Genomic DNA, 26,163 nt, shown 5'->3' with positions numbered 1-26,163 from the left:
TCCAAGAATGATTTTGTCCCACATCGAAAGTGGAACATAAAACATTCAAGGATGTCTCTATAAAAGAGAAACAACCAAAAATGAGTTTGTCACACATCGAAAGTGGAACATAAATATTCAAGGATGTCTCTATAAAAGAGAAACAACCAAGAATGGGTTTGTCCCACATCGAAAGTGGAACATAAAACATTCAAGGATGTCTCTATAAAAGAGAAACAACCAAGAATGAGTTTGTCCCACATCGAAAGTCGAACATAAAACATTCAAGGATGTCTCTATAAAAGAGAAGCAACCAAGAATGATTTTGTCCCACATCGAAAGTGGAACATAAAGCATTCAATGATGTCTCTATAAAAGAGAAACAACCAGTGGAACATAAAGCATTCAAGGATGTCTCTATAAAAGAGAAACAACCAAGAATGAATTTGTCCCACATCGAAAGTGGAACATAAAACATTCAAGGATGTCTCTATAAAAGAGAAACATCCAAGAATGATTTTGTCCCACATCGAAAGTGGAACATAAAACATTCAAGGATGTCTCTATAAAAGAGAACCAAGAATGAGTTTGTCCCACATCGAAAGTGGAACATAAAACATTCAAGGATGTCTCTATAAAAGAGAAACAACCAAGAATGAGTTTGTCCCACATCGAAAGTGGAACATAAAACATTCAAGGATGTCTCTATAAAAGAGAAACAACCAAGAATGGTTTCTTAAATTCGCAAGCCCATCAAATATATATGGGCTATTACGAATTTATTGTATTCATTTGTTTGTAAAGTTGATTTTAAATAAAAAATATTTTTTAAAAAATATTTTTTTTAATTTCGGTTGAACCGCCGGTTCAGGCAAAAAACCGGTGGTTTTGAACCGCCCGGTGAACCGGCAGTTTTTTGAACCGGGACCGGAACCGCCGGGAGGTAGGCGGGCCGGTTCAGGTTCAAGCATTTCCTGAACCGTGAACCGCCGGTTCATGAACCGGAACCGGCGGTTCGTGACCCTTGTGCATGCCTATACATAGTCATTCGAAAAAAGAAAAATACATAATCTGTTGGATATTTTAGTGTAATTGGATTAACTTGATTGATCAATATAATTATAACGAGACATCAAATAAGTTGGAAGTGCGGAGTGCACACTTATTTGAATTCGTTATGATTAGACGGGGGTTCGGGGGCAGCGCCCCCGAGAGCAGGGTCCAAGGGGCGGCAGCCCCTGGCGGGGTCCAAGGGGCAGAGCCCGTGGCTGGGGTCGATAATTGAAGGACCAAATTGCAATTTTATAACCCGCCAACAATCAGTTATTTTCGGTTGTGAAATGAAGGGATGCAACGTTTCATCCTAAACCTCTACATAATCCAACATCCCCGGCTCACTCCGCGTTGAAATGAAGTTCAACGAGCCGTATATATAGAGTTTTTTTTTTTTAAAAATAATAATTTCCGGACGTCCGACCGGGACGTCCGACCCTTGCCACAGTGGCGGACGTCCGCCCGCCAGTCGCCGGGACGTCCGAGGACACCCGACGTCCTCCCGGGACGTCCGTATCCGACCTAAACGCCACAATGGCGGACGTCCCGGTCGCCCGTCGCGACATCCAACCGGATGTCCGACCGGACGTCCGCCATTGGAGATGCTCTTAATTACACAAGTTTTGAATATATTTTGGGGGTGTATTTAGGGTGATTTACTTTTTTTAAGAGAAGTGTGATATTTTTAAACCGCAGGAGTATTTTTTACGATTATACCATATTTAAAAATATATTACTAATATATCACGTTGATCGTTATTGATGAAATTGCGTTTTTCTTTTATCAGTAGTTTATTTGATCAGAAGTTCAGAACTAATAAGTCGCTTTGAACATAATTTAGATTTACCCACAATCATTGAATTTCAGCTTATAAAAACTATCAGAATTTAGAGGAATATGGATTCATCGGCGGCAACCACCGGCGGCGGCGGAAACAGCATGATGATCTCGCAATCAACCGCTACGTCGCCTGTGGATTCTTCTGCCACCACCGTCGCAACCTCAGTTGACGATCCTAAACAGAATTTAGGTCAAGTTATAAATTCAATTCAGAAAACCCTCGGCGTCCTCCACCAGCTCTACCTCACCGTCTCCTCCTACAACATTGCTTCCCAACTCCCTCTCCTCCAGCGCATGTAATTTCCTCCTCCAATTTCCATTTTCTCCTTTGGAGTAGCATTTTGGGGGTTGGGGATTCTAGGGTTTTCTGTTGAGCACCAGCAGATTGTTTGGTATGTGTGAAGAATTGATGCTTGAAACTAATCTGAGTATCGAACATGATTAATTTGTTTGCCATAGATTTTTACTGCGATTGACTGTATTTCTTGTGAGTTAGGAATAACCTAGTGTTGGAATTGGACAATATGACAAGATTAGCAGAGAAGTGTAACATTCAGGTGCCCATGGAGGTTCTTAAGTAAGTCCCTTTTTTTCCCTTACACTTCTTTTCTGTGACTAGGAAAGCTGATTTTATGCTTGATTTTCTAATAACCATGCCTGAGTCTATTAGCTTGTTAAGACTCTTGTGAATCTATGAATTGTTATGTAGTTTGATAGATGATGGGAAGAATCCTGATGAATTCACACGGAATATGTTGAATGGATGCATTGCCAAGAACCAGATTACGAAAGGGAAAACAGATGCCTTCAAGGTTGGCCTTTTGTTTGCACAATTCATCTGTTATTTTTGGTTCTACTTTTCTAAGCTTATGCTGGTTTTCTTGGTGATATTTCAAATTACACTATTCAATGGTCAGATCATTTGCCATATTTTTGGTTGGTCCTGCAGATTTTGCAATAGCTACTTTCATAGCTAATCACTTAACTGGACTAAATTAATCATGGTCAGTGCTTGGTTGAGTGTTTGAGCTATGTTGTTCCTAGATGGTGTTAAATGGACCTAAGCAAGGTCTTGACAGTTTACACTTTTCAGTGGTCGCTTCGAAGAGATTTATGGGGTTTCTTGGTCTTACAGAGTGCTACCAGTTGTTTTTGAGGACTATGACTAGATAGTGGAAGAAACATCAATCGAATTGGCAGAAAGGGATCAACTTAGGCAGTTGGTTTGGACTCTTATCCAATAGAATCAATAAGCATGCCAGTTGTTGCAAGTAGCAGCAATCCACTATTTCTGCACTACTTTTAGCCTTCCCGGATGCATTGCACCTCAATTGAAACATAGCTAAATTTCTGTATGAGAATAAAGTTATTGCTCTCGTCGTGGCAGTTTAGCATTTGTGGCCACTGGCCTTATTTGACAGGGCAAATATTTATTTTATGTCCTGAATCTTGATGATCGGGCAGCAACTTATATTCTCTTTGAATGATGCAGGGCCTGCGCAAACATCTACTTGAAGAACTGGAGCAGGCATTTCCTGGTGAAGTTGAAACTTATAGGGAGATACGAGCAGCATCTGCGGCCGTGAGTTTTACCTAGACTCTTGTTCCCTTTTTCTCTTTCTTCACAGTTCACGTGTTAAACCAGTCATATTTACTACTCCCTCTACCCCATGAAAAAGCATGAACAGATATTTGGGCCTGGAGAGTTGAGAGTGGGTCTTACTCCAGTGATGTTTGTATCGTGAGTGGAGAAATGGTTTTATTTTAGGGGTTTTGTTATGTAAAATGATTGTAAACAAATTGTGATGGTAAGGGTAATATTTAAGAATTTGGGGTGGGGGTGTGCTTTAATGAGACAGACGAAAAATGAAAGTGCGTATGGTTTTATGGGGTAGTATTATGGCTTCCTATAAAAGATACACGGTTGTACGTTACTATAAAAAGGTAGTATGATTTATATTTCATCATACCCTTATGGCCTTATATATGTACGTATATTATTTTGTGAATGTTGTACTTATGAATGTGAAAATGCTTTTACTACTCAAATTTCTGATTTGAAATTTTGTGCAGGAGGCTAAACGATTGGCTCAGTCCCAAAATATGCTTCCAAATGGAGATGCGAAAAATTAGGAGAGAAATTTTAGGGATATTGGCTCTTGGGGTTGTGTTTATTTGCACCAACTTGATGTTTAATGTTTGGGCATAGTATTAATATGCATCCTATTGTATCACTTAAAACTAGTAATGTAATGCAATATCTATATTTCAGTTGATAAACTTGTTTGAAAGTTTAATGTTAATTATCTGCTTATTGGGCAAGGTTTCAAAGAATATCGGGACATGATGCCATGTGTCAACACAAGAATCAACTTATTAAGCTTGATTAATCTCATAATTGCGATAAATTTAGAGGGCTTCATTCTTAATATAATTACTCTCATTTAAGCCACTATTCTATTCTTCAGCTTGTCACATAAGCATTTTTCATTTTAGCAACAACACATGCAATAGCACGAGCCCCATCAGTTACAACTCAATTTAATAATTGTATCATTAAAAAAAGAAAGTACGCCATAATATTACATTATTTAAAATCAGAAAATTACAATAACTTAATTCTAAAAACTACTCCTTTTGAAAATTTGACACATTTCATATAACTACTTACTCAATTTAATAATTGTATCATTAAAAACTACTCCTTTTGAAAAGAGGAAGAATAATATAGAGAAGACTCTCATCAACGTTATTATCTCTCTTACTTTATTCTATTTCCACTTTAGCTATTTATTATCATTTTTCTAAAACGAGTGCAGAAAATGAAATGTGACAAAATTTCAGGGACGAATGGAGTATAATTTAAAAAACATAGTAATTTAAAAATTACTGGTGCATGTCTCGTTGGTGTCTTATATATTTACTTTCACTATTTTTCTTGAATTATAATATCTTGTGATTAATTTAGTAAATTACGTAATTGTTAATTTGGGTTAATTATTCTCAATTAGGGTACAAAAGCCCCTTCTATGACTATGAGTCCACTAAGTGTTGTTCACATTAATTATGGTTGTTATATTGCATTTGTCATGTTTTTAAATGCGAATAATGTATGCTTAGCGTTTGCGTAAAAGTATGTAGTATTTGTAAGGTTATATTCCGAGGAAATCGGGTTTATAGGCTACTTTGCCTTTAAAATAACGTAAATGTACCCATTTTGTTATCTATTCCATAAATGGGAAAAATGTCACTCTCGTTGGCGTGTTTTAAGTGAAAACGCCACCCGTATTGGCGTTTTACAACGTATGTGTCGTCGTATTGCATGTACGTTGAAAGACGCCGACGCGGTTGGCGTTTGAACGAAAAACGCCAATCCCACTGGCGTGTTTCAAAAAACGCCAATTCGGGTGGCGTTTTTCATGCCTTCCGTCGTGAAAAAAAGGCCAAAAATTATCCCAAGTTATACACGCCAATGGGATTGGCGTGTTTCAACCTTTCAAGGCAAACTTTCGTTCAGGCATTTCATCAAACACTTGGAGGGCAAACTTTCGTTCAGGCATTTAATCAAACAGTTGGTTCAAAATAATAGCTCAGATGCAGCGCAACATGCTGATTCTTCCGTAGCAGGTTCGCCTTCTAGACTTGCTCCAGTTACGAAGATTGAATATATGGTTGGTTTACATGAAGGTTTGGTGGAAATAAAGGGGTGCTTGCCCGATAGTGTGACTTACAATATTTATGTTCAAGCTCTTCTCAAAAGGAGCAAGATGGACGATGTGATTCTTGTCTTGAAAGTGATGACTGCAAGAGGGGGATGCACACTTGGCGCTACCACTTTTACGATGCTGATTGAACCTTTACGAAGGGAAGGCAAAGATAGTGTTTTATTTGATTTGGTTAAGAAACTGTTACCAAAGAAGATATAGGTTAATCTAGTTGGACGATATGTTGCGTTACATTCTTATCTGGTTGTCAAACCACTATGTTTAGGTAATGAGGTTAATGCTTGAATTGTATTTTGATGGTTGGATTGTGGATATGGATCAAGACTCATTACTTTGATATTTGAAGAAATAATTACTTCGATATAAGGGTATTAGTTATAGTTAACTGTATGACTCACGTTATATTGAGCGAACCTCACAAAAGCATGCCATAAAACAGAATATTAGTATGTGAATGCCTTCAAATACAGAGGCTGCCAACATTTCCTAATTAATCACCCACACCAAAAATAAACAGCACATTAGACTCAAAATATAGCATCATAATCAGGAAAGAAGCATTACCAAATAATGCATCTCCTTGCTCCGCATGATCAAACTCATGTGTTTGTTTTAGCTTTCTCTTTAGTTGTGCTGTTTTTCTTGGTCTGTTTCTCGTCATGTGTTGGCAAATCAAACACTGGAGTAGTCCGGTCCACATAGGTAAACTTCCTCTTTACTTTCGCAACCTAAATGCGATTGATTCACATAATCTCTCCACTTTGTTGTTGTTTTACAGTAGATGGAAGGGCTAAGGATCCGATGAGTCCAGTTCCAGGTACTCAGCGTCGTGGCCACGATGATGGTGGCGACAAGTTCACCAGATCACACAGTAGCGCAAAGCTACTCATCAGGCAGCTTGGGGGAGCTCCAGTTCGGAAACATGAGCATCATCACTATGCATACCTGCTCTACACTATATCTAGTACAGAGATCACTTTCAAAAAGCAAAAACTGCCACCAAACACAGAGAAAGATGATCACTACCTAATTTACACATACCTGCTCTCCAAGTGTTTGATGAAATGCCTGAACGTAAGTTTGCCTTGAAAGGTTGAAACACGCCAATCCCATTGGCGTGTATAACTTGGGATAATTTTTGGCCTTTTTTTCACGGCGGAAGGCATGAAAAACGCCACCCGAATTGGCGTTTTTTGAAACACGCCAGTGGGATTAGCGTTTTCGTTCAAACGCCAACCGCGTCGGCGTCTTTCAACGTACATGCAATACGACGACACATACGTTGTAAAACGCCAATACGGGTGGCGTTTTCACTTAAAACACGCCAACGAGAGTGGCGTTTTTCCCATTTATGGAATAGATAACAAAATAGGTACATTTACGTTATTTTAAAGGCAAAGTAGCCTATAAACCCGATTTCCTCGTTATATTCCAACCATCCACTGGGCACTGTCAATATATTCTTAACATTTAGTTTTAGTTGACGATATAAATTTAAATGCAAATTAATAAAATATATAAAAATAAAGAAAGAAAAAGTGGTGTAAGGTTCATTATACATAAAAAAATTTATCAAAAATAGAAGAGGATTAACTTTTGCAGATAAATCAAAATAAAAAATAAGGCTATTATGGACATAATAAAATACTAATACTTAGCAATAAATTTTTGTGAGTCAATTATATTTTAAAGATAATAGCTATTTAAAATATATAACTAGTATAAATAGTGTATTTGGAATATTTTTTTGTACAGAGAAGATTTATTTGATATACTCCTAATATTTTTTTATCAACTACATTGTTGTCATAGGTATGACCTTATGGTCTATCTACTTTCCTAATTTATCCTTCGAAGAAGAATTCAAATAGTACTACCCACTAGTCCACCTTAACAATGGACACATATCAAACCACCTTTCTATATTTAAAAAAATTCATTTCGGTGTACATGTTGGCTTAGTGTTATCAGATTCTTATCAATCTTCAATCTGATGACTCAATACTCGAATTATCAAAATCCATCCTACCAAAACCTAATACTTTTATTTGATCTATATTTAAATTTCTGTTCATCTATCAATGAAAAAATCATTATCGATCAATGAAAAAATCATTTTGAAATCGAAAAAACAGTTAGAATATCGTAGATATGTAAATTGACGAAAATACCCTCTACCAACCGCAACCTCCACTTTACCAACTCCACTCCAACCGCTATAAGTAAACATAACTTTTCCCTCCATCCCTCCAACTCCAATCCATGGCTTTTCTTCTTCTCCTCCTCTTCCTCCCTTTCCCTGCCCTAATCCTCCTCCACCACCTCTACTACCGCCTCCGATTCCGCCTTCCCCCGGGCCCCCGCCCCCTCCCTGTCGTCGGCAACCTCTACGACATCAAGCCCGTCCGCTTCCGCTGCTTCGCCGACTGGGCCAACACCTACGGCCCGATCATCTCCGTCTGGTTCGGAACAACCCTAAACGTCGTCGTCTGCAACACCGAATTGGCTAAGGAGGTACTCAAGGAGAAGGATCAGCAGCTCGCCGACCGACACCGCAGCCGCTCCGCCGCCAAATTCAGCCGCGATGGCCAGGATCTGATTTGGGCGGATTACGGCCCCCACTATGTTAAAGTGAGGAAGGTGTGTACATTAGAGCTGTTTACCCCCAAACGCCTCGAGGCTTTGAGGCCAATTCGGGAGGATGAAGTCTCCGCCATGGTTGAGTCGATCTACAATGACTGCATTTCTCCCGGTATGGCTTTATTATCATTGTTTGGTCGCCGATTATGTCAATTAGCTTCTTCATTTCATCATAACTTTAATAATACATGGATTGCTGATTTTAATTAGCTTGAAATTAAGGCATTTCCGCTACAGTGAACATGAGTTGGACATACCTTTATCCGTTTGATCGTAGATTTGCTTGTTCATCATAGCCTGTGAATTGTAGAATAATACATGGATTGTTGAATTTGCCGCTCGGAATAGTGTTTGATGCTTAAAATTAGGGCATTTTCTCTTTTACGGTGGATTATGAGAAGCTATTCAAAAGCCCCTTGATAATTTCTCATTTTAGCTAAGTTTGCTGGATTCATGTGTACGATTAGAGAAAGGATACAAAATTATTTGATCATGTATTTTATGAAAATAAATGTCCTCAACTTGTATGAGACAAAACTTGTTTTTTAATCTTAAAGACTGTCAATGAGGAGGATTTGCATTAAATGTCACAAATTGAAAGTCAGTTGTTTCCTGCTCACCTAATCCATTTGTCAACTGTCCCTACTAATAAAAGAGGGAAATTAGGCATAGTTCTCTAATCCTTTACATTATAAGACTAAAGACCATATATTCAATATTTATAATCTTTTTTGGATCATAGCGTTCTGAATGATTTGAATGTCAACTTTCCGAATTAGTAAATCATGGTTTCATACGTATTCTTTGAAATTGTACAGACAACTCAGGGAAGAGCTTGTTGGTTAAGAAGTATCTTGGAGCTGTGGCATTCAACAACATTACAAGACTTGCGTTTGGGAAACGATTTGTGAATTCTGAAGGGATAATAGACAAACAAGGCCAGGAATTCAAAGCCATTGTTTCGAATGGATTAAAGCTCGGTGCATCCCTAGCTATGGCCGAGCATATCCCATGGCTCCGTTGGATGTTCCCACTGGATGAAGATGCATTTGCCAAACATGGAGCGCGTAGGGACAATCTCACTCGTGAGATCATGGAAGAGCACATGCTTGCTCGCGAAAAAGATGGAGGAGCCCAACAGCACTTTTTTGATGCTTTGCTGACACTAAAAGATAAATATGATCTGAGTGAGGATACCATTATTGGCCTTCTCTGGGTGAGTTCGCATTTAATACAAACAATATGGTGCAGTTTTGTGGGATTTATTTTTAAGGTTAACTATTGCAAGTTTGCAACCATAAATGAGTGTCACTTGATGTCTTTTCTCCATCCTTGGATTGAAGTGTGATGAAATGACTTCTGAAACTCGTCTTGTACTTGTTTGTTATCTTTACGAAGTATCAAAACAAGACGATGGTCTTCACCTCATTAGCACGAAGCATTGTGCTAAATCTAATTGGAAATTTTGCAGGATATGATCACTGCTGGAATGGACACAACTGCAATATCTGTCGAATGGGCCATGGCCGAGCTGATCAAGAATCCGAGGGTCCAACAAAAGGCTCAGGAAGAGCTAGACCGTGTAATTGGCCATGAACGAGTGATCACTGAGCTGGACTTCTCAAACCTTCCCTATCTGCAAAGTGTAGCCAAGGAAGCACTGAGGTTGCATCCTCCAACCCCTCTCATGCTTCCTCACCGTGCCAGCAGCAGCGTGAAGGTCGGCGGCTACGACATCCCCAAGGGATCAAACGTGCACGTCAATGTATGGGCAGTGGCGCGTGATCCTGCAGTATGGAAGAACCCCTCGGAATTCAGGCCAGAGAGGTTCCTCGAGGAGGATGTTGATATGAAGGGACATGATTTCCGTCTCCTTCCCTTTGGTGCCGGAAGAAGAGTATGTCCCGGTGCCCAGCTAGGTATCAATCTGGTCACGTCCATGATCGCCCACCTCTTGCACCACTTCAACTGGGCTCCTCCGAATGGAATCAGCACGGAGGATATCGACATGGGAGAGAATCCCGGTCTCGTGACCTATATGCGGACGCCTTTGGAGGCTGTTCCTACTCCTAGATTACCAGCCACTCTGTACAAGCGTATTGCTGCGGACATGTAAGATCTATGGTTTTTGCCTAAGCACTTAGTCACTTGAGATATGGGATTGAATCAAAAGTTCTTCCTTTGGATTTGTAAGAAAAAATATCCCTCAGTTTCTTGGTAGGACTTTTGATGCATTTGTTGTGTGCAATTTGATGTCTAGAGAAGTTTGTATTGGTAGGGAAAGAGAAGCTTATCACTGTAATGTTCCCACTGCTAAATAACTGAGGATTTTGATTTTTTTTAAATCAATTTAATGCCATACCATAAATAAATAGTAGTAATAGTAACTTTTATTAATAATATTAATTCAATAGAAAGAGTAGTACTCCCTCTGTCCCACAAAGATTGTCTCACTTCGATTGGGGACGGATTTTAAGAAATGTAATGAAAAGTGAGGTGAAAAAGTTAGTGGAATTTGAGTCTTATTTTTATATATTAGTTTTATAACAAAATGTGAGTAGCAATGAGTTAGTGGAATATATGGTCCATTATCAAAAATGGTAAAAATTGAAATGAGACAAACTTTGTGGGACTGACGGAAATGAAAAAATATGACAATCTTTGTGGGACGGAGGGAGTAGTATTAAATAATTCAATTTCTCTTTTAATTCATCTTCGGATGTCTGTCTCTGAAACTAATGTCATTCGGAAAAATGATAAGTTAAGGTAGCTTCTAATATTTTAATAGGACGCGACTAAGTTAAGGCACAACTGTAATGATAGATACAATCTTAAATTATTTTCATTATTTTGTGAAAATAGCTTCGTTGCCATAAATATTGATGAGAACAATAGTGGAGTATCAATTTACAGATTCTAATAAATACATAGACTACCAAATATCTGCATATTTGTTGTGATCAACTTTATTTCTATACCAAGAATATCAAGTCAATAAATATCGTATTTTTTCAAAAAAAGTAATTGTTAAATTAAAATTTCTTATATTTATAGGACTCTGGAATAATTTGGGTGCATTAAAGGTGTATTCATTTTAAGAGAAAAAATAATGAAAATAGTTACTACTACATATCTATATTACTATAAAATAATAATGAGAGATAAAAATGATTCAGATATGTGATATTTTATTGTCTAAAATTTTAAAATGTAATTTTTCCTACTTCAGAGAATTGAAAAATGCAAATTCTATTTTCCAAAAACTAATTACAAAGTTTACAACTAGAAAAAACTATGGTTGAATAGTATTTAATAATATTATTTTATTTTCAAGTTAAATCAATCAATTGGCTAGCACTACTATGTCCAAGCTTGATTATTTTATAGTATTATTTGTATTAAAAATTTTAAGTTAAAAATAAAGTTGTTTTAAATTTAAATTTGGATTTGTCAGGTTAATTTTGAGTTTCTCATGAAAAAAGCTTTGACAAAAGTCAAACAAATTGAAAATTAGCATAGTCATTATATTTACAAACTAATTCCATTCTCCATAGAAAAATTTAAGTCTTCTGTTAATAATGAATGGGTACAAGTGGGAGTGTGGTAGGAGTGGACCAAAATTATTGAATATCACTAGTTTAGGTATCCCAAAAGAAGAAAAATAAGATAATTTAGATGTATTAAAATTAAATTCATCAATCATTGAAAAAGTGAAAAAATGAGTGAAAGTACTACTACTAGTATATATAAGTAATGTCCACAGGTCATATTCTTCTAAATCATACTATGAGTGAAAGATAATTTACACTGTACAACATTTAATATTATGCTAATTAATTAAAATCGAAGAAAAAGTCAAGACTTCCATATCTAGTACGCAATGCATTATCAGTTGTACATCCCAAAACTTTTTTTGTCTTTCAACTTTGATTTTTCTCCTATAAAATATTTTGTCGAACTACTAAGAGCATCTACAATGGTGGCGAGCGGACGGGCTAGCCGATTCCCGGTGCTGGCCGGTCCGCTCCCCGAACCATTGCAGCCGGCGAGAAAAACGGCGAGTACACGCCGATTTTCGGGCGATGGCCGCCAAAGGGTTCGTATCGTTTATGATTGAGCTCAACTAGTGATACTCGATAATAGTGTATTCAAGCACGAGCTCAAGCTCTGCTCATTTAATATTCGTATAAATAGTGCTCGAGCATGAGCTATTGAAAGACTAAAAAAGCTTTTTCCAAAGCGAGCCTAAAATATCTCATGAGTGGCTCTATAATTATTTAAATCTTTAATTCTTTTAATTTAAATGTTGGTAGATAAAAATAATCAAATGAGGCCTGCATGGTTTAATATTCTGAGATCTAGACGGTGGGTTTTATTTCAATTCGTGATTAGTCATCTTTCTTATTTATTTGCTTGCTATCACTCTAATGATTTGATTATTTGATCGTGTAAAGGATTTCTATTTATTATTCATACCACGGTATAATCTCTAATGATTTGATTATTGTGTAAAATAACCAGCGGCATTCTATTTATGATTTCTGTTTTTACAGTTTTATTTTTCAAAATAAATAGAAAAAAGAAAATAGTTTATACAATAGTTGCTTTCTACTAAAAAATAAATTCTGACGTTTTTTTCTTAAAATTTTGTATGTATAAAGTTGAGGACGAGAAACTAAAATTCATACACTGAGATGAGATCTATCACTATTGTAAAAATACCATTTTTGAGTCCTTCCTAAAACACATTTCCGAGAAAAACAAGTGTATCTTCTTTTTTGTGAGGAAACTATATGAATAAAACTTATCTAACAACAGTAACAATAATACTGCCGCCATAGCAAATCTATTTTGCTACCATTTTAAAAATAATTTCGGGCTATGCTGTATGGAATATTTGTACTAGAAAAATCATTTTAAAATTTACTAAGCCCATGTTAAGCTTAATATATAAATTATTACAATTACAACTGATTTTACTTAAATCCGCTCACTAAATTATGGAAAATGTAGTCTTTTGATCATATCGAAACAGTATAGATATTCTCTATAAACAAAGAGGTCTAAGGATCAAACCCAATCCCCAATCGTGTGAAAGCATTTCTATGGCAAACGATATATCATGTGTTTTGGTAAAATGGCTGCAGCTGAAGATCTTGAGGCAGGAAGGCACAAGAAGAGACTCCAATCAGAACCCACAATACCTATCTAACATACACACTCACATATAGTACTCCCTCTGTTCCTTGTTAATAGAGACATTTCTTTTCGGCATGAAATTTAAGAATAGTGTGTTAAATGGTTGGTGAAAAAAGTAAGGGAGATGAAGTGAGAATTAAGTAAAAGAGAGAATTACTTTTTGCCAAATATAGAAATGACTCAGTTAACTTGAAACGTCCCAACATGGAACGGAGGGAGTACTCAATAAACCTCTTTCGAGATAGCATACACGTGTAGAAATTCAATTGGTCGCAGCCTGGTACTTTCTAGAAGGAGCCACGGATTGATGTGTGATACCATCTATGTGGACAGGGATATTAAAGGCATGGAGGTGTTTATCTAGCTAGAGATCAATGCAAACTCAAATCATTATTGCTATTATGTCATCTCAGGTTCAGTCTTGTACAGAATCTCATTTCCCATGGCATTTTTGTGCAAGACTTTCCTACATTCTATTTATAGAAACAAATCTAACCATTGCTATAGTCACAAAGCATGATCTTAGGCCAGAAATAGAATGCTTTTGACGATGAGCCTCGTTTTCTTGCAAATGGCCTTAAACATACACATCATATTCTTGTCTCCTAAAAATGTGCAGTTCACAGATGTAACTTACAAGGTGATTTTGAAAGGCATGAGGTCGACAGTGGAGAAGGATATTTTATATGGGATCAACGGCTCTGTTGCTCCGGGGGAAGTTCTGGCTCTGATGGGGCCGTCCGGAAGTGGAAAGACTTCGTTGCTGAGTCTGCTGGGAGGGAGAGGGAGAGTGAGAGAGCCTGCCCATGGTGGCTCGATCACGTACAATGATCAACCATATTCCAAGTCCCTAAAGTGCAGGTAATGATCTGCTTTGTCCCTTCGGACACATCCAGGGACAGTCATGATGACATTTGAATCTCACAGGATAGGGTTTGTGACTCAAGACGATGTTCTGTTTCCTCATCTTACGGTGCGGGAGACGCTGACTTATGCAGCTCGGTTGAGGCTTCCAAAGACTTTGACGAAAGAGGAAAAAGATAAAAGAGCATCGGATGTTATATACGAGCTGGGGCTAGAGAGGTAACTAGGGAGGTAGTTTTGTCAGTTATGTGCAGATCTTGTGAAATTGACTGACCCTTTCAGCAATGTATGTCAATACCAGCTGTCAAGACACTATGATAGGCGGCTCTTTTGTCCGGGGAGTCTCGGGTGGAGAAAGGAAGCGTGTGTGCATTGGAAACGAGATAATTATCAACCCGTCCCTCTTGTTCCTAGATGAACCCACCTCAGGCCTTGATTCTACGACTGCTTTGAGGATTGTGGACACACTGCATGATATAGCAGAGGTACTGTGGAAGTATACATACAACACAAGGGTTAATATCTAGAAACAACGCGGCGTCTACATGAATTTGAAATTTTTACACTGACTTTCAAAACATTGCAATTATAACACCAACTTTTTATTTTGTATACTAAAGATTAAGGACTTGTGAGTTACCTTGTGTCCGATTTGACAGGCTGGGAAAACAGTGGTGACCACGATTCACCAGCCATCGAGCAGACTCTTCCATAAGTTCGACAAGTTGATTCTTCTTGGCAAAGGGAGTCTGCTTTACTTTGGCAAGGTGTCGGAAGCAATGGTTTACTTCTCATCCATAGGCTGTTCCCCACTAATTGCGATGAACCCTGCAGAGTTCATGCTTGACCTTGCAAATGGGAACGTAACAGACATTTCTGTTCCCTCGGAATTGGATGATAGAGTGCAGATCGGGGACTCCACAACAGAAACAAAGAGCGGAAAACCAGCTCCAGCAGTTGTGCATGAGGTAAAAGATACTCATTCAGTCACCAAAGAAATTGAGAAACTATAGAAATAACAGTTCAACCAGTAAACTATATGTACATAATGTTTCATAAATGACAGCACTATTGCTTTCCTCATATGTTAACACTCATCAGCAGTATCTTGTGGAGGCCTATGAGGCACGGGTTGATGAAAGTGAGAAGAAGAAACTTAAAAACCCAACGCCTGTTGATGACGAGATTAAGGCCAAAGTATGTTCTGCAAAGAGAGAATGGGGAGCAAGCTGGTTTGAACAGTACTCCATACTATTCTGCAGAGGACTAAAAGAACGGAGGCACGATTACTTTAGCTGGTTGAGGGTAACTCAGGTTCTTGCAACCGCGGCTATTTTGGGATTGCTATGGTGGCAATCTGGCAGCAACAACCCCAAAGAACTGCAAGATCAGGTAACTAAATATACTTTCATCTTCTAAACCTAAGCTCATTCATAATTCCTAAACTGGAACTATAATAGAAATGATGAATTGTGTGAGCAAAACTATATACGTAAATGAATTCTGTAACAACCTATCCACGTCAATATTACATTGTTTATTCTGCAAAATGAAATAATAGTATGCAATAAGAAATAGAGAGAGGAGATTCAAATAAAGACTGGTAGCACAATATTTCTAGTCAAATGAAGTGAATTAATATGGTATGTTCATCAACAAGCTAAGGAATAAAAAATTTATCTGAATGCAAAAAACATTTGCAGGCAGGGTTACTGTTCTTCATTGCTGTGTTCTGGGGATTCTTCCCAGTTTTTACAGCCATCTTTACATTTCCCCAAGAGAGAGCCATGCTAAGCAAGGAACGAGCAGCTGACATGTACAGATTGAGTGCATATTTTGTGGCAAGAACGACAAGCGACCTTCCGCTCGACACAATATTGCCAATACTTTTCCTCGTGGTTGTATATTTCATGGCAGGGTTACGAATGAATGCTTGTTCCTTTTTCCTCACTGTAGTGACAGTCTTTCTCTGCATTATAGCAGCTCAGGTATGCCATTTCTCCAGCTATGAGATTTTTTAGGCAATTCGTATACATAACATGAATCAGTATCATAAGAGTTAAAATGATGGCAGGGGCTCGGGCTAGCAATTGGTGCCACACTGATGGATTTAAAGAGGGCAACAACACTGGCCTCAGTCACAGTAATGACCTTCATGTTGGCTGGAGGATACTTTGTGAAGGTAACCACATAAATTATGAAGTGAATTACTTTACTCAACAATTAATAGGGATTAAGTAGGAAATAAATGTACACTACAACATAAAGTTTAATCTTTTTGCAGAATGTTCCAGTGTTCATATCATGGCTTCGCTATCTCTCCTTCAATTACCATACCTACAAACTTCTCCTGAAAGTACAGTACGAGCACATAAGTGACACGATCAACGGGGTCAGAATAGACGACGGTTGCAAGGAAGTTGGAGCACTGTTAGCAATGGTGATAGGCTATAGGCTACTAGCTTACCTATCGTTGCGAAGAATGAAGCTCCAGCCAGGATCTTAGTTGTACACCAAAGCAATATTATTAAAGGCCTTGTGACAGTGCAGTTTTTTGTTTTCAAGGCTTTTGCTAGCTAACAAATCATCTAGCCACAAGATTATATTGAAACTCTTGCCTCGAAGAGAGGTCGCACAACCACCATTCTGCTGAGATTAGTTTAAACATCATTGCATGGATTTCTCTGAAGATACTTTTGCAGGATTCACTCAAAGACATGTTTCCAGCAAATTCTGACAAGTTCAAGCAGTGCCATGAAAGTTTTTCACCCTCTTTTCTAGGCTATGTTTGGTTTTCGGATTGTATTTAGACGAACAATAGGGAATAGTATTTTTCCTCAAGATTATTGTATGCATTGTACTAATGTTTGGAAACTTGTGCCATTCCCAACGAACACCCAAGATGAAAATGAAAATATTCCTCATCTGGGGTTGGTCGAAGTCTATGTATGTCAATCTCGTCAATCTACAATGTAATATTAATTTGGTATGGAACTGCAGTACATGACTTGCAGCATCTATCTCAAAAGTAAACACCTCAATAGTATTACCAAAACAAGCTCAAGGCAAAAGTACCTCAATTTGGTTACTTCACCACTCTATCGACATAAGGAAAAGGTAGCTAAGAGCATTCGATGGCATTTTATTGCTCTTTTCAGACTGTTGATTTGGTATGATGCCTTTCCCATTGAGTCTCGACATTTTTCCTGGCTTTTCATGCTAAAGTCCTGAACCAACCAAGTAGCTGAAGGAGAGCGGTATCAAGCACAGGGTTTTTCTTCTCGAATCCTGCATTGAAGTGGAAAAGGAGTTCAAGAACACGAAACATTACAGTTGATCTAACTAGGTTGTTTGAGGATATTGTATCAAGTTATGAGAAACAAGTTAGAAAACTGGCCCAAATCAGCTGCCACTCGATGTGCACACATAACTCCTGAAAAAGCAACAGCTATGACACCTTGCCCAGGAAAGCAACTATCTCCCACACAATACAAACCATCAATAGCCTGCAAACACCATCAGAAATGAAGTAGATAAGTTGCAGAGATAAGAACTGATAAAACAAGTCAACTTCGATGATTGATTACAACAGCAACAGTTTATCTTTGGTTAGCATACCGTTGTGTTGAAGGGCATGCCCAGTAAGCCCTTTGGAACATTTCGAGGCATTGGACCATAAGTGCCACTATCACGGGCCAAATATCGCCGATGTGTCTTTGGTGTCCCCACCTGCCATATTCGGAAGCATCACTGACATAATAACAATTTGTGTCTTGAACTGACATGGACAAGAAATCATAATATTTTGTCCAGTGAAGATAATATAATTATTTTCTCCTTCCTCTCGTCAGGCAACTCTTAAACTATTTATTAAAGTAGTTATGTACAGTGAAATTATTTTAACTTTCAGGAATTCATCGCTGGAGTGATATACAGTATAAATCTAGAAGTTACAATAAAAAATGTTAAGCATCAACTCCAAAACCAATGTTGTGGAGTAAGTTTCTGTACCTCCTTAAAAACTATAGATGACTTCAGTCCAGGGAATAGTTTCTTCTCGAGCCTGTTAATTATCTCTCCGGCCACACGTTCCTTCTTTTCTTCATAATCCTTGCGCGACAGACCCTGTAGAAAGATGGAAATTTGAATTAAACTCTGAAAAGTTCAAAAAGAAAATTGGTAGTAAGAAAAACTAATGCTTTTAATAGAATAAGAGATATAAAGAAACCTCCCAGTCCTCAACCGAAGAAGTTGTGAAAATGTGAAGAATGTGGTTCCCTTCTGGAGCCAATGATTTATCGAGGACAGTTGGAATGCTCAGAAATATACTTCCATAAGGGATTTCCAAGTTTTTCCAGTCATCCTAATATTAATAAGGTAAACCAAATTAAATAATTACTTATATAACAAACTAATACATAGGCTGCGTATTAGATGATACAAATCTACAATACCTCTAGGATGAAATGGTGGCAATCGGTATCCGGTGGTAAAACATCAGCTTTAACCCCCACATGAATAGAGAGAAAAGATGGCGCTTTAACATATGCCTCCTGAAATCTTTTTTCTTCCTTGGGTAAATTTTCTTTTTTCAAGAGCTTGCCTACAGCAGTTGTGTCAACAGTTTCATAGCTCACAATGATAAAGAAGATAATGCAAGTGTAAATTGAGTTTTGGAAACTCACCAAAGGTATCCCATCTAGTGGCATTTGAAATTATGGTTTTAGCATAAAATTGCCTTCCATCTGATAGATTCACTCCCACCTATAAAATGAGACAAGCGAACCGTGTCTTTTCTTAATGATCTCAGGGAAACAGACCATGAAACACAAAGTGGAAGGAAGTTGCAAGTAAACTTACCGCTTTTCCGTCTTCTATGATAATGCTGGTAGCATTTGCCTTATAAAGTATCTCGCTCCCCTTTTTAGTCAAACCCTTTGCTAATGACTTTGCAATTTCTCCAACTCCTCCGACAGGATAGTTGATCCCACCAAAATGTCTATCACATACAACCTAGAAGAGAGGAGTTTTAGAACACATGGCATGAAAGGAAAGTAGGGCAAATAAGGGGGTTAAGTAGTGAACATTCTGCAAAAAGATTAATCCCCATCAATCTCTAAAATCTAGATGGAGCAAGAATAAATAAAATAGATTACCATGCTTGCATTGATCATAGGTGTCCGCTTACCATTAACCGTACTCACAATGAAACACTGAAAAGCAAGAAACACTGATTAAATATTTTTAGTCCAAAAGGTTAGTTTATTCATAACATACTAGGTAAGTTCACCTCAGCATCAATAAAGGACAACAACTCAGGATCTTTGATAAACTTTCGAGCAATGTCACCAGCATTTTGGGGAAGATAGTAGGCTGAGATGAATAGTGAAAGCACCCATCAGCAAAAATAAGCATGCGCATTTTGCAGTTTATAGCAAAGTAATTTCAATTAAAAATTTATAATCCATATCAGAGTATTAATAGCCTAAACCCATTACTTTGTTGGCTCTTCCCTTAAATCATGGGCTAAAGACCTCCAAATACAGGGAGAAGACAAACCAAGCAGAAAATATTACTTATATCAAGAGACAAAAGGGAAAAAAGTAGATATGAATATCCTCTAATATAGTTTACTATGTTATCGTCATGACGAGAGAATGTTAGTGCAAACCAATATGCAAAAAAACACCAATCACCTAGAGTCAAGCATTCAACAGGCTTCTTAAAAAATTGCCCAAAAAGGTAGATTGGCTCCTCCAGTGACTTCAATTCGAGTGAGTTCAGTGCATTGTAGACCTGATCATATATCCAAGAGGATGAAATGTTAATTCAGACATTGTGAACAACCTATGCTCCGAACAACCACTTTAATCCGAACAAACCTGCCAGCAGACACCATAGAATTTGAGGATCCCTTCTTTCTCATGAGGGAATTTACTAATAAGTTCTGAAATGAACTTGTTATATTCTCTATCCACTTGGACAGAGAGGCCATTAGGTAAATGAAAATGAACAGTGGTGGGATCAGGTATCACTTCCAGCCTAGCTCCCACGGCTGCTAATGCTTGTGTGATCAAATTCAAATTTCCCTGCAAATACAAAGGTGAAATTGAGTTTAAAGTGTAATGTCATTGATCACATCTATACAACTGCATGTTCAAATTTCCCTAGTTCTCAATCATTGGGCACTCTATGCAAATTACTACTACATTCTTCTCATTCCCCCAATAAATGAAGTCGAATGCGAAAACAAGCTAACCTTATCGCTGAAACCAAACATGACCGATGATCCAACATCGAATTTAAAGCCATCCCTCTCATAAAACCCAGAGCTTCCTCCAGGAATCACATACTTCTCCAAGACCAAAACTTTTGCCCCTTTCACCGCCAGCTGTGTCGCCGCCACCAGCCCCCCAATCCCGGAACCTATAACAATTGCATCGTAGGAGCAGCTATCCCTCCCACTTGTCCCAGAAGTCTCTACCACTTCCCCAACATCAACAGCCGATTTCAACCTAAAAAGGCTGCTCCTTTTCTCACCCTTGCCCCTCCTGGCCCCAAATTCTAACCCATCACTACTCGAATTCAAGGAATTCAAATGGTTTAAACAGAGAATCCTGCGATTTTGGTTTCTGGGGTTTCGGCTGCTCAAAGGCTCAGGCTTACTTAAAATTGAGCGATGGAAAGAAACCCCAGAACTGAGGATGCTCATTTTCAAAATTATTATTCAAGAAACAATCAATATCCGGAGATTGTCAAGAAAGTGATTCTTGCAAGAGCTTATTCCAAGTCACAGAATTTAGGTGTTAAAGATAGTTTGGCAGTTTGAGGTATTTTGGTGATTGAGTTAGGTTGGGCTTAGAGTGGTAGAGGCGGCCATTGGATTCAGGCTTTAATGGGGAATTGGTTTGGAAGTATTTGTAGGGAAATTAATGGCGAAAGTAGGAGTTGAACTGTCGATGAATTGGAATCGATTTGGGGAAAAGATCCATTTACAGAGTGATTCTTCCCAAGATGAGACAAAATCTCTGACTGTATTCAACTCTTTTTACCGGGAAACAAAATATTCCACTTTTTAATTAATAAAATAAAATAAATAAATACTCCTATTATTTACCTTATGATGATTAAATGAAATTGAAAATTTATGTCTAAAATTAAATGGTAAGTACAATGTTAATTTTTAATTATATAAAAATATTTATATAAAAATGTAATATAAAAGGTTAACACGAACAAAATCAATAATACTCCTAGTTTTTATGATAGATGTAAAAACTCGTTGTAGCTAATACTCCTATTATTATATAGATATGGCATAATTTTGGTGGAATATTAAAATAGGAAAATATGAATATTTTTGTATTAGGAATAAGATATGAATTAGGTAATTAATTAATTCTATAGAGATAAAATACAAGTTATTTATTCATCAAAAACGTAAAATCATTAAAATAATACATACTCATAAATTTTCAAAACAAATGCTTATTTTTATAGAACGCACAACCCTAATTGATAGGAAACAGCCCCAAATTTCTACCTTTTAATAAAATCACACAGCGCTAATCTGCGTGTGGATCTTCTGCTACATCCTCTCAACCTCTAATCTGCAACCGTGGGTATGGCCTCGAACAATTACTAGATGATTTCCTTTCTGTAGTTTAATGTTCTGTGTTTTTTTTATCTCAATTTTGTATCTGTGGATTGGGCGTTTCTGCTGTATATTAGTGATTGAGCTTGCATACCACGCGTTTTCCTGCAATAAGATAGAACACAAATTTTGCACATTAAGATTAGAGTTTTAAGAGTTGGAGCTTTCTCATTATTAATGTTAGCCCTGTCGCTCCACCGCCCTGCTTCACCACAGCCGGCCAGGTTGTGGTGTGCTCCGACATTTCAAGATTTGATTTGGTTCAACTTTCTTCATTCCCAAGATTAAATTTTTTTTATGGTTTTGCTGTAATATTCTTCCACCATGCTCCACCCGCAGTTCGGCTGCTATGCCGGCGTCGACAGTACTTAATTCAAGTATTTTGATCTTGTGTTTTTGTATAGATTTTGTTAAGTTCATGTTCTTTTTTCTTCGGTATTTATAGAGGGGAGAAATTTGGTATTGGAGTATTTGGGAAGCTCTGCCTTGTGTATTGAAGTGTTTGGGAAGTTTTACATTCATTCTCGTCCATATGCAGCAGCTTTTTGATACTCCATTTTTATGACTTTTGCTTTTTTACAGAATTAATGAATTAATTTAATCAATAAATGGTTTCCCTCTAAAAAGGGCAAAAATGTCATTTCACCCAACTGGCACTTTAGATTAGTATAGATTAGTATAGATATAGATATAGATAGATTGCAATGTAGCTCAATTTTCTAATTGTGTTGTTGTTGTAACTCAATGCTTGTGTCGTTGTTGCATATGAATTCTGCATCACTATCTGTTTTCATTCAGTGACTGTCTAATTGTCAATAATTTGTACAAAAAATAGACTATTTTGTTCTTTATTACTGTGTGCTCCCACTAGATTCATGTTGTAATGTATGTTTCCGACAGTTTAACTAGTATGGAAGACCAGAGGAGGCGTACCATGGAAGCTCTAGAGCAACGCTTTGCTCAAGCGAAGTCGGAGGTTCAGACACAGCAACAGAAGAGCAAGAAAAGGCCAGCTGAAGATAAGAAACCAGTTTCTGTATCTGTTGAATCTTTGAATGTAGATTCACCGGTCATTAAGCCCCTCTCTGTATCGTCATCTAAAAAAGGTTCATCTTTAATCATGATTACAGTCTAATCTTTTTATTAGAATAAAAGCTTAGAACACATTATTAAATATAGTCACTGATTGCAGCTTCATAATCTTTTTCCATTAATAATAGTATGTATGCATAACCAATTTGGATTTTACTCGCTCTTTAATGTCATTAGAGTCTAAGCTTTTATATTGTGGTGGTCAAAAACTCTTAAAACTTTTAAGTGTTATTTTTTGTGAAACTAATAGTTTCAAATTTTGCAAAATCTTCAAATGTAATGCCATTTCAAGTTTTAGAGACTTTTGCATATTTCTGTTGTCTAATCTCATGTGCCTTCCTGGATGCTATGCAGGCAAATTTTCTTTCCCAGGTCGTACTTTTAAAGAAGGTATTGCCCTACTAAAAATATATAGTAGCTCTTTGGATTTGACTTTGATAGGGAACTATTAATATTAACCCCCCTATTTTACAGATACAGAATCAAATGAGCCTGCCTACTTCAATCTTTCTCACGCTGTTCATGAAAACTTGCTACGAAGTGGTGTACAAGTAAGTCACACATAGTCCATCTGAGTATCTGTGTTGTCATTTGACTTGCTTTTACTAGAAATCAAGTTAATTGTGGCTTTTTTTGCTCTATTGTGCAGGTTTCCGATGGTAAAGCCACAGTTAATGGGATTTTACATGAGCTTTTCCAACATGGTGATTCAGCTATGAAATACATGCAGGGATCCAAAAATATAAAAATCGAGAATACAATACTTCTTGATAATTTTGTCCAGAAAAATGGCAGGTCAAGTTCTGGTCATATGAGAGCACTACAACATGGCTCAAAACGCTCTAAAAAACATATGTCCCTAAAGCAACATAAGAGTATTGGAACATTTGATTTGCTAAAAAAGTTCCACAAGTAAGTTCACTATTCAGTTCTGTTTTGCTCATGCGGTCTTTATGTATCGATACCAGTATTGTTTTCATACTTAGTTATCTTTTAGTTGTAGCAATTAAGTAAAATCATGGAGTTTTTATTATTGTTTTTAAAAAAATGGTCTGGACCAAGGGAGCAACTTGAATTTTGGCATTGCTGTGATAGTCCACAAAAATTGGGATTGCTACTTATGTAGTGTGTACCTTAACGAATACTCCCCAAGAATGTCCAACCCCCCAGGTAGTTCACTAGAATGATGAAGTCCCTATAAATTCAAGAATTCCCCTTGCCTTTTGTACATGATTCAGTGATTGAAGTTTGAAATATGATTTGCATAAAATATGTTTCTGTGATAGTCCAACAATAACTGGACTTGTGAGGAAGGTGGTTGTTTTTTAGAATGTTATGATTTGGCTTTTCTCTTTGTTGAGTGCGTTTCAAGTTATGGTTTGTTGTGTTCGTTGCTTTAATAGTAGTATGAGATCATGAGATCATTGTTGATTACTTCTCTTGTAATACCTCAATCTTTTTGCTGACTTTTCAGCTTTGACATCTTCAAGCCTATGCATGAGAAGTGGAAAGCCTATGTGCAGAAGCTTCTTAAAATTTCCGGGTTAGTTTTTATTCTATTTTCGTCTTTAGTATTGCCTTTTCTCGTAATGTATGTAAGCATGTAGTCTTGAATACTCTTGCAGGAAAGAACAGTTGGCTCAGTGCTTCCTTAATGCCGACCTACATGGTGCAGTCATTTTAGGTATGGAAAATTCACTCATTCCTCAACTTTTGTAAAATAAAAAATAAACTTCCTGGTGAAAGTCTTACTATGCTTGAAGTGTGACTTTAATTATCGGTGTGTGTGTGTGTAGTTGTTCAGTGTAAAACTGCTGCGTACATTGGGTTACACGGCATCATGGTTCGAGAAACCAAAGAAACATTTGGAATTGTTACAGAGGATAACAAATTCAAAGGTAATAATTTTCTCCCATCAACTGAAAAAGATGTTCTTGATCTTTGTTTGACTCATTGTTTGAGTGATGTTTTATTTTGCAGTTGTGCCCAAAAAGTTTTCTGTTTTTATGCTCGAAGCAGATTGCTGGAAGATTACACTACATGGAGATAAACTTGTATCCAGAAACTTGGTTCCATAAATATAATGAATGAATTCCATGTTAGTGTTTTTTTTTATGTTGATTTTCAAACTTTGTGATGAAAGAATTCCATTATTCCATATTGGAGAAGAAACAATGACAGATAATGAAAAATCCATCATCTCCTAATCAAATTTGATGATCTCAAACTCGATTAGTGTGTTGGACGATCCTGTCGAGGCAGTCGCTGGCGACGTCCTCGGCCCACTTTTCGAACGTCTCAAATCCTGCGATGGAGCATTCCTCTTTGCAGGTGTCGATGTCGGTGCCGAAAGCGCTGACGTCGAAGTTGGCCTTGATGAAGTCGCCGGTGGAGACGCTCTTCACCGCCTTCTTCATAGAATCCGCCGCGCTCTCGTACACCTCCTTGCAGAGCTCCAGGCAATCCCTCGCGGAGGCCACCGTCGCCGGGTCCTTGAGCTTCCCCTCCACCTCCGTCGCCACGAACTGCTCCACCTTGTTTGCGGCGGCACTCATGTGCGCTGTCAGGTAGCGGCTGTCCATCGCCCCCTTGTCGATGATATTGTTGCTCTCTGGGGCTTTGGCGGGAGCGGGGGCTGGAGAGTCGGAGGCTGGGAAAGGGGGCTCGGCGATGGACTCAGCGGAGACGGGGAAGAAGGGCTGGTCGAGGATGGGCTCGGTGATATCTTCGTAACCCTCTAGGTCGTCGGCCATCATCGGCATCTCGTCGTAGGCGGGAGCAGGGGCAGGAGAGTCGAAGGCGGCGAAGGGGGGCTCCGCGATGGAGTCGAAGGAGGCGGGGAAGGGGGGTTCGGCGATGGACTCGGCGGCGGCGGCGGAGCATAGGGAAAGAAACAATGCCGTGATGGGCATGATGGATGATGCCATGGTTTTTTCTCCTTATAGAAATGGGGATATAAAATCAGTGTTTTCGGTTTTGTGAATGTGTATTTATAATATTTTTTTGGTATGGAAATTTTGGGTGGCCATGCAATATTATCGTGCTTTCTAAATTCTTTTAATGGATTATGAGGTGATTTCTTTTTATTACGAAAAAGAAAGGTTTATTGGTGATTT

The 26,163-nt window shown here is 37.9% G+C and overlaps 6 protein-coding genes across 6 annotated transcripts; 4 read left to right on the top strand and 2 right to left on the bottom strand.

Moving 5' to 3' along the window:
• The first annotated feature begins 1,805 nt into the window (after window positions 1-1,805).
• LOC121747390 (mediator of RNA polymerase II transcription subunit 10b-like) lies at window positions 1,806-4,153 on the top strand. Its single transcript, XM_042141423.1, has 5 exons — window positions 1,806-2,169; window positions 2,370-2,450; window positions 2,583-2,685; window positions 3,366-3,455; window positions 3,947-4,153. The coding sequence occupies exons 1-5, from the start codon at window positions 1,931-1,933 to the stop codon at window positions 4,004-4,006; spliced, it is 573 nt and encodes a 190-aa protein (XP_041997357.1). The 5' UTR covers window positions 1,806-1,930; the 3' UTR covers window positions 4,007-4,153.
• Window positions 4,154-7,841: 3,688 nt separating this feature from the next.
• LOC121747388 (cytochrome P450 98A2-like) lies at window positions 7,842-10,587 on the top strand. The gene is made up of 3 exons (XM_042141421.1): window positions 7,842-8,350; window positions 9,057-9,454; window positions 9,710-10,587. The coding sequence occupies exons 1-3, from the start codon at window positions 7,861-7,863 to the stop codon at window positions 10,352-10,354; spliced, it is 1,533 nt and encodes a 510-aa protein (XP_041997355.1). The 5' UTR covers window positions 7,842-7,860; the 3' UTR covers window positions 10,355-10,587.
• Window positions 10,588-13,775: 3,188 nt separating this feature from the next.
• LOC121747392 (ABC transporter G family member 22-like) lies at window positions 13,776-17,034 on the top strand. The gene is made up of 8 exons (XM_042141425.1): window positions 13,776-14,298; window positions 14,365-14,520; window positions 14,603-14,786; window positions 14,961-15,269; window positions 15,406-15,693; window positions 16,005-16,289; window positions 16,376-16,483; window positions 16,586-17,034. The coding sequence occupies exons 1-8, from the start codon at window positions 13,976-13,978 to the stop codon at window positions 16,805-16,807; spliced, it is 1,875 nt and encodes a 624-aa protein (XP_041997359.1). The 5' UTR covers window positions 13,776-13,975; the 3' UTR covers window positions 16,808-17,034.
• Window positions 17,035-17,184: 150 nt separating this feature from the next.
• Window positions 17,185-21,323, bottom strand: LOC121747387 (prolycopene isomerase, chloroplastic-like). Its single transcript, XM_042141420.1, has 13 exons — window positions 20,561-21,323; window positions 20,184-20,390; window positions 19,998-20,097; window positions 19,592-19,674; window positions 19,458-19,514; window positions 19,162-19,314; window positions 18,987-19,065; window positions 18,756-18,904; window positions 18,530-18,664; window positions 18,313-18,426; window positions 17,920-18,030; window positions 17,699-17,807; window positions 17,185-17,589 (listed from the first exon to the last, which is right to left on the bottom strand). Exons 1-13 carry the CDS (start codon window positions 21,011-21,013, stop codon window positions 17,516-17,518), a joined length of 1,824 nt encoding a protein of 607 aa, XP_041997354.1. The 5' UTR covers window positions 21,014-21,323; the 3' UTR covers window positions 17,185-17,515.
• Window positions 21,324-21,766: 443 nt separating this feature from the next.
• LOC121747389 lies at window positions 21,767-25,254 on the top strand. Its single transcript, XM_042141422.1, has 9 exons — window positions 21,767-21,923; window positions 22,856-23,061; window positions 23,402-23,437; window positions 23,522-23,598; window positions 23,697-23,959; window positions 24,522-24,590; window positions 24,673-24,731; window positions 24,844-24,945; window positions 25,028-25,254. Exons 2-9 carry the CDS (start codon window positions 22,866-22,868, stop codon window positions 25,123-25,125), a joined length of 900 nt encoding a protein of 299 aa, XP_041997356.1. The 5' UTR covers window positions 21,767-21,923; window positions 22,856-22,865; the 3' UTR covers window positions 25,126-25,254.
• A 15-nt stretch (window positions 25,255-25,269) lies between these two features.
• Window positions 25,270-25,974, bottom strand: LOC121748087. The gene has a single exon (XM_042142300.1). The coding sequence runs from the start codon at window positions 25,972-25,974 to the stop codon at window positions 25,270-25,272; it is 705 nt and encodes a 234-aa protein (XP_041998234.1).
• Between the last annotated feature and the right edge of the window lie 189 nt (window positions 25,975-26,163).

This window comes from Salvia splendens, chromosome 9 (assembly GCF_004379255.2).
Source record: "Salvia splendens isolate huo1 chromosome 9, SspV2, whole genome shotgun sequence".
Lineage (NCBI taxonomy): Eukaryota > Viridiplantae > Streptophyta > Magnoliopsida > Lamiales > Lamiaceae > Salvia > Salvia splendens.
Note: the sequence above shows the minus strand (reverse complement) of the source record. Positions and strands in the feature narration are given on the sequence as shown.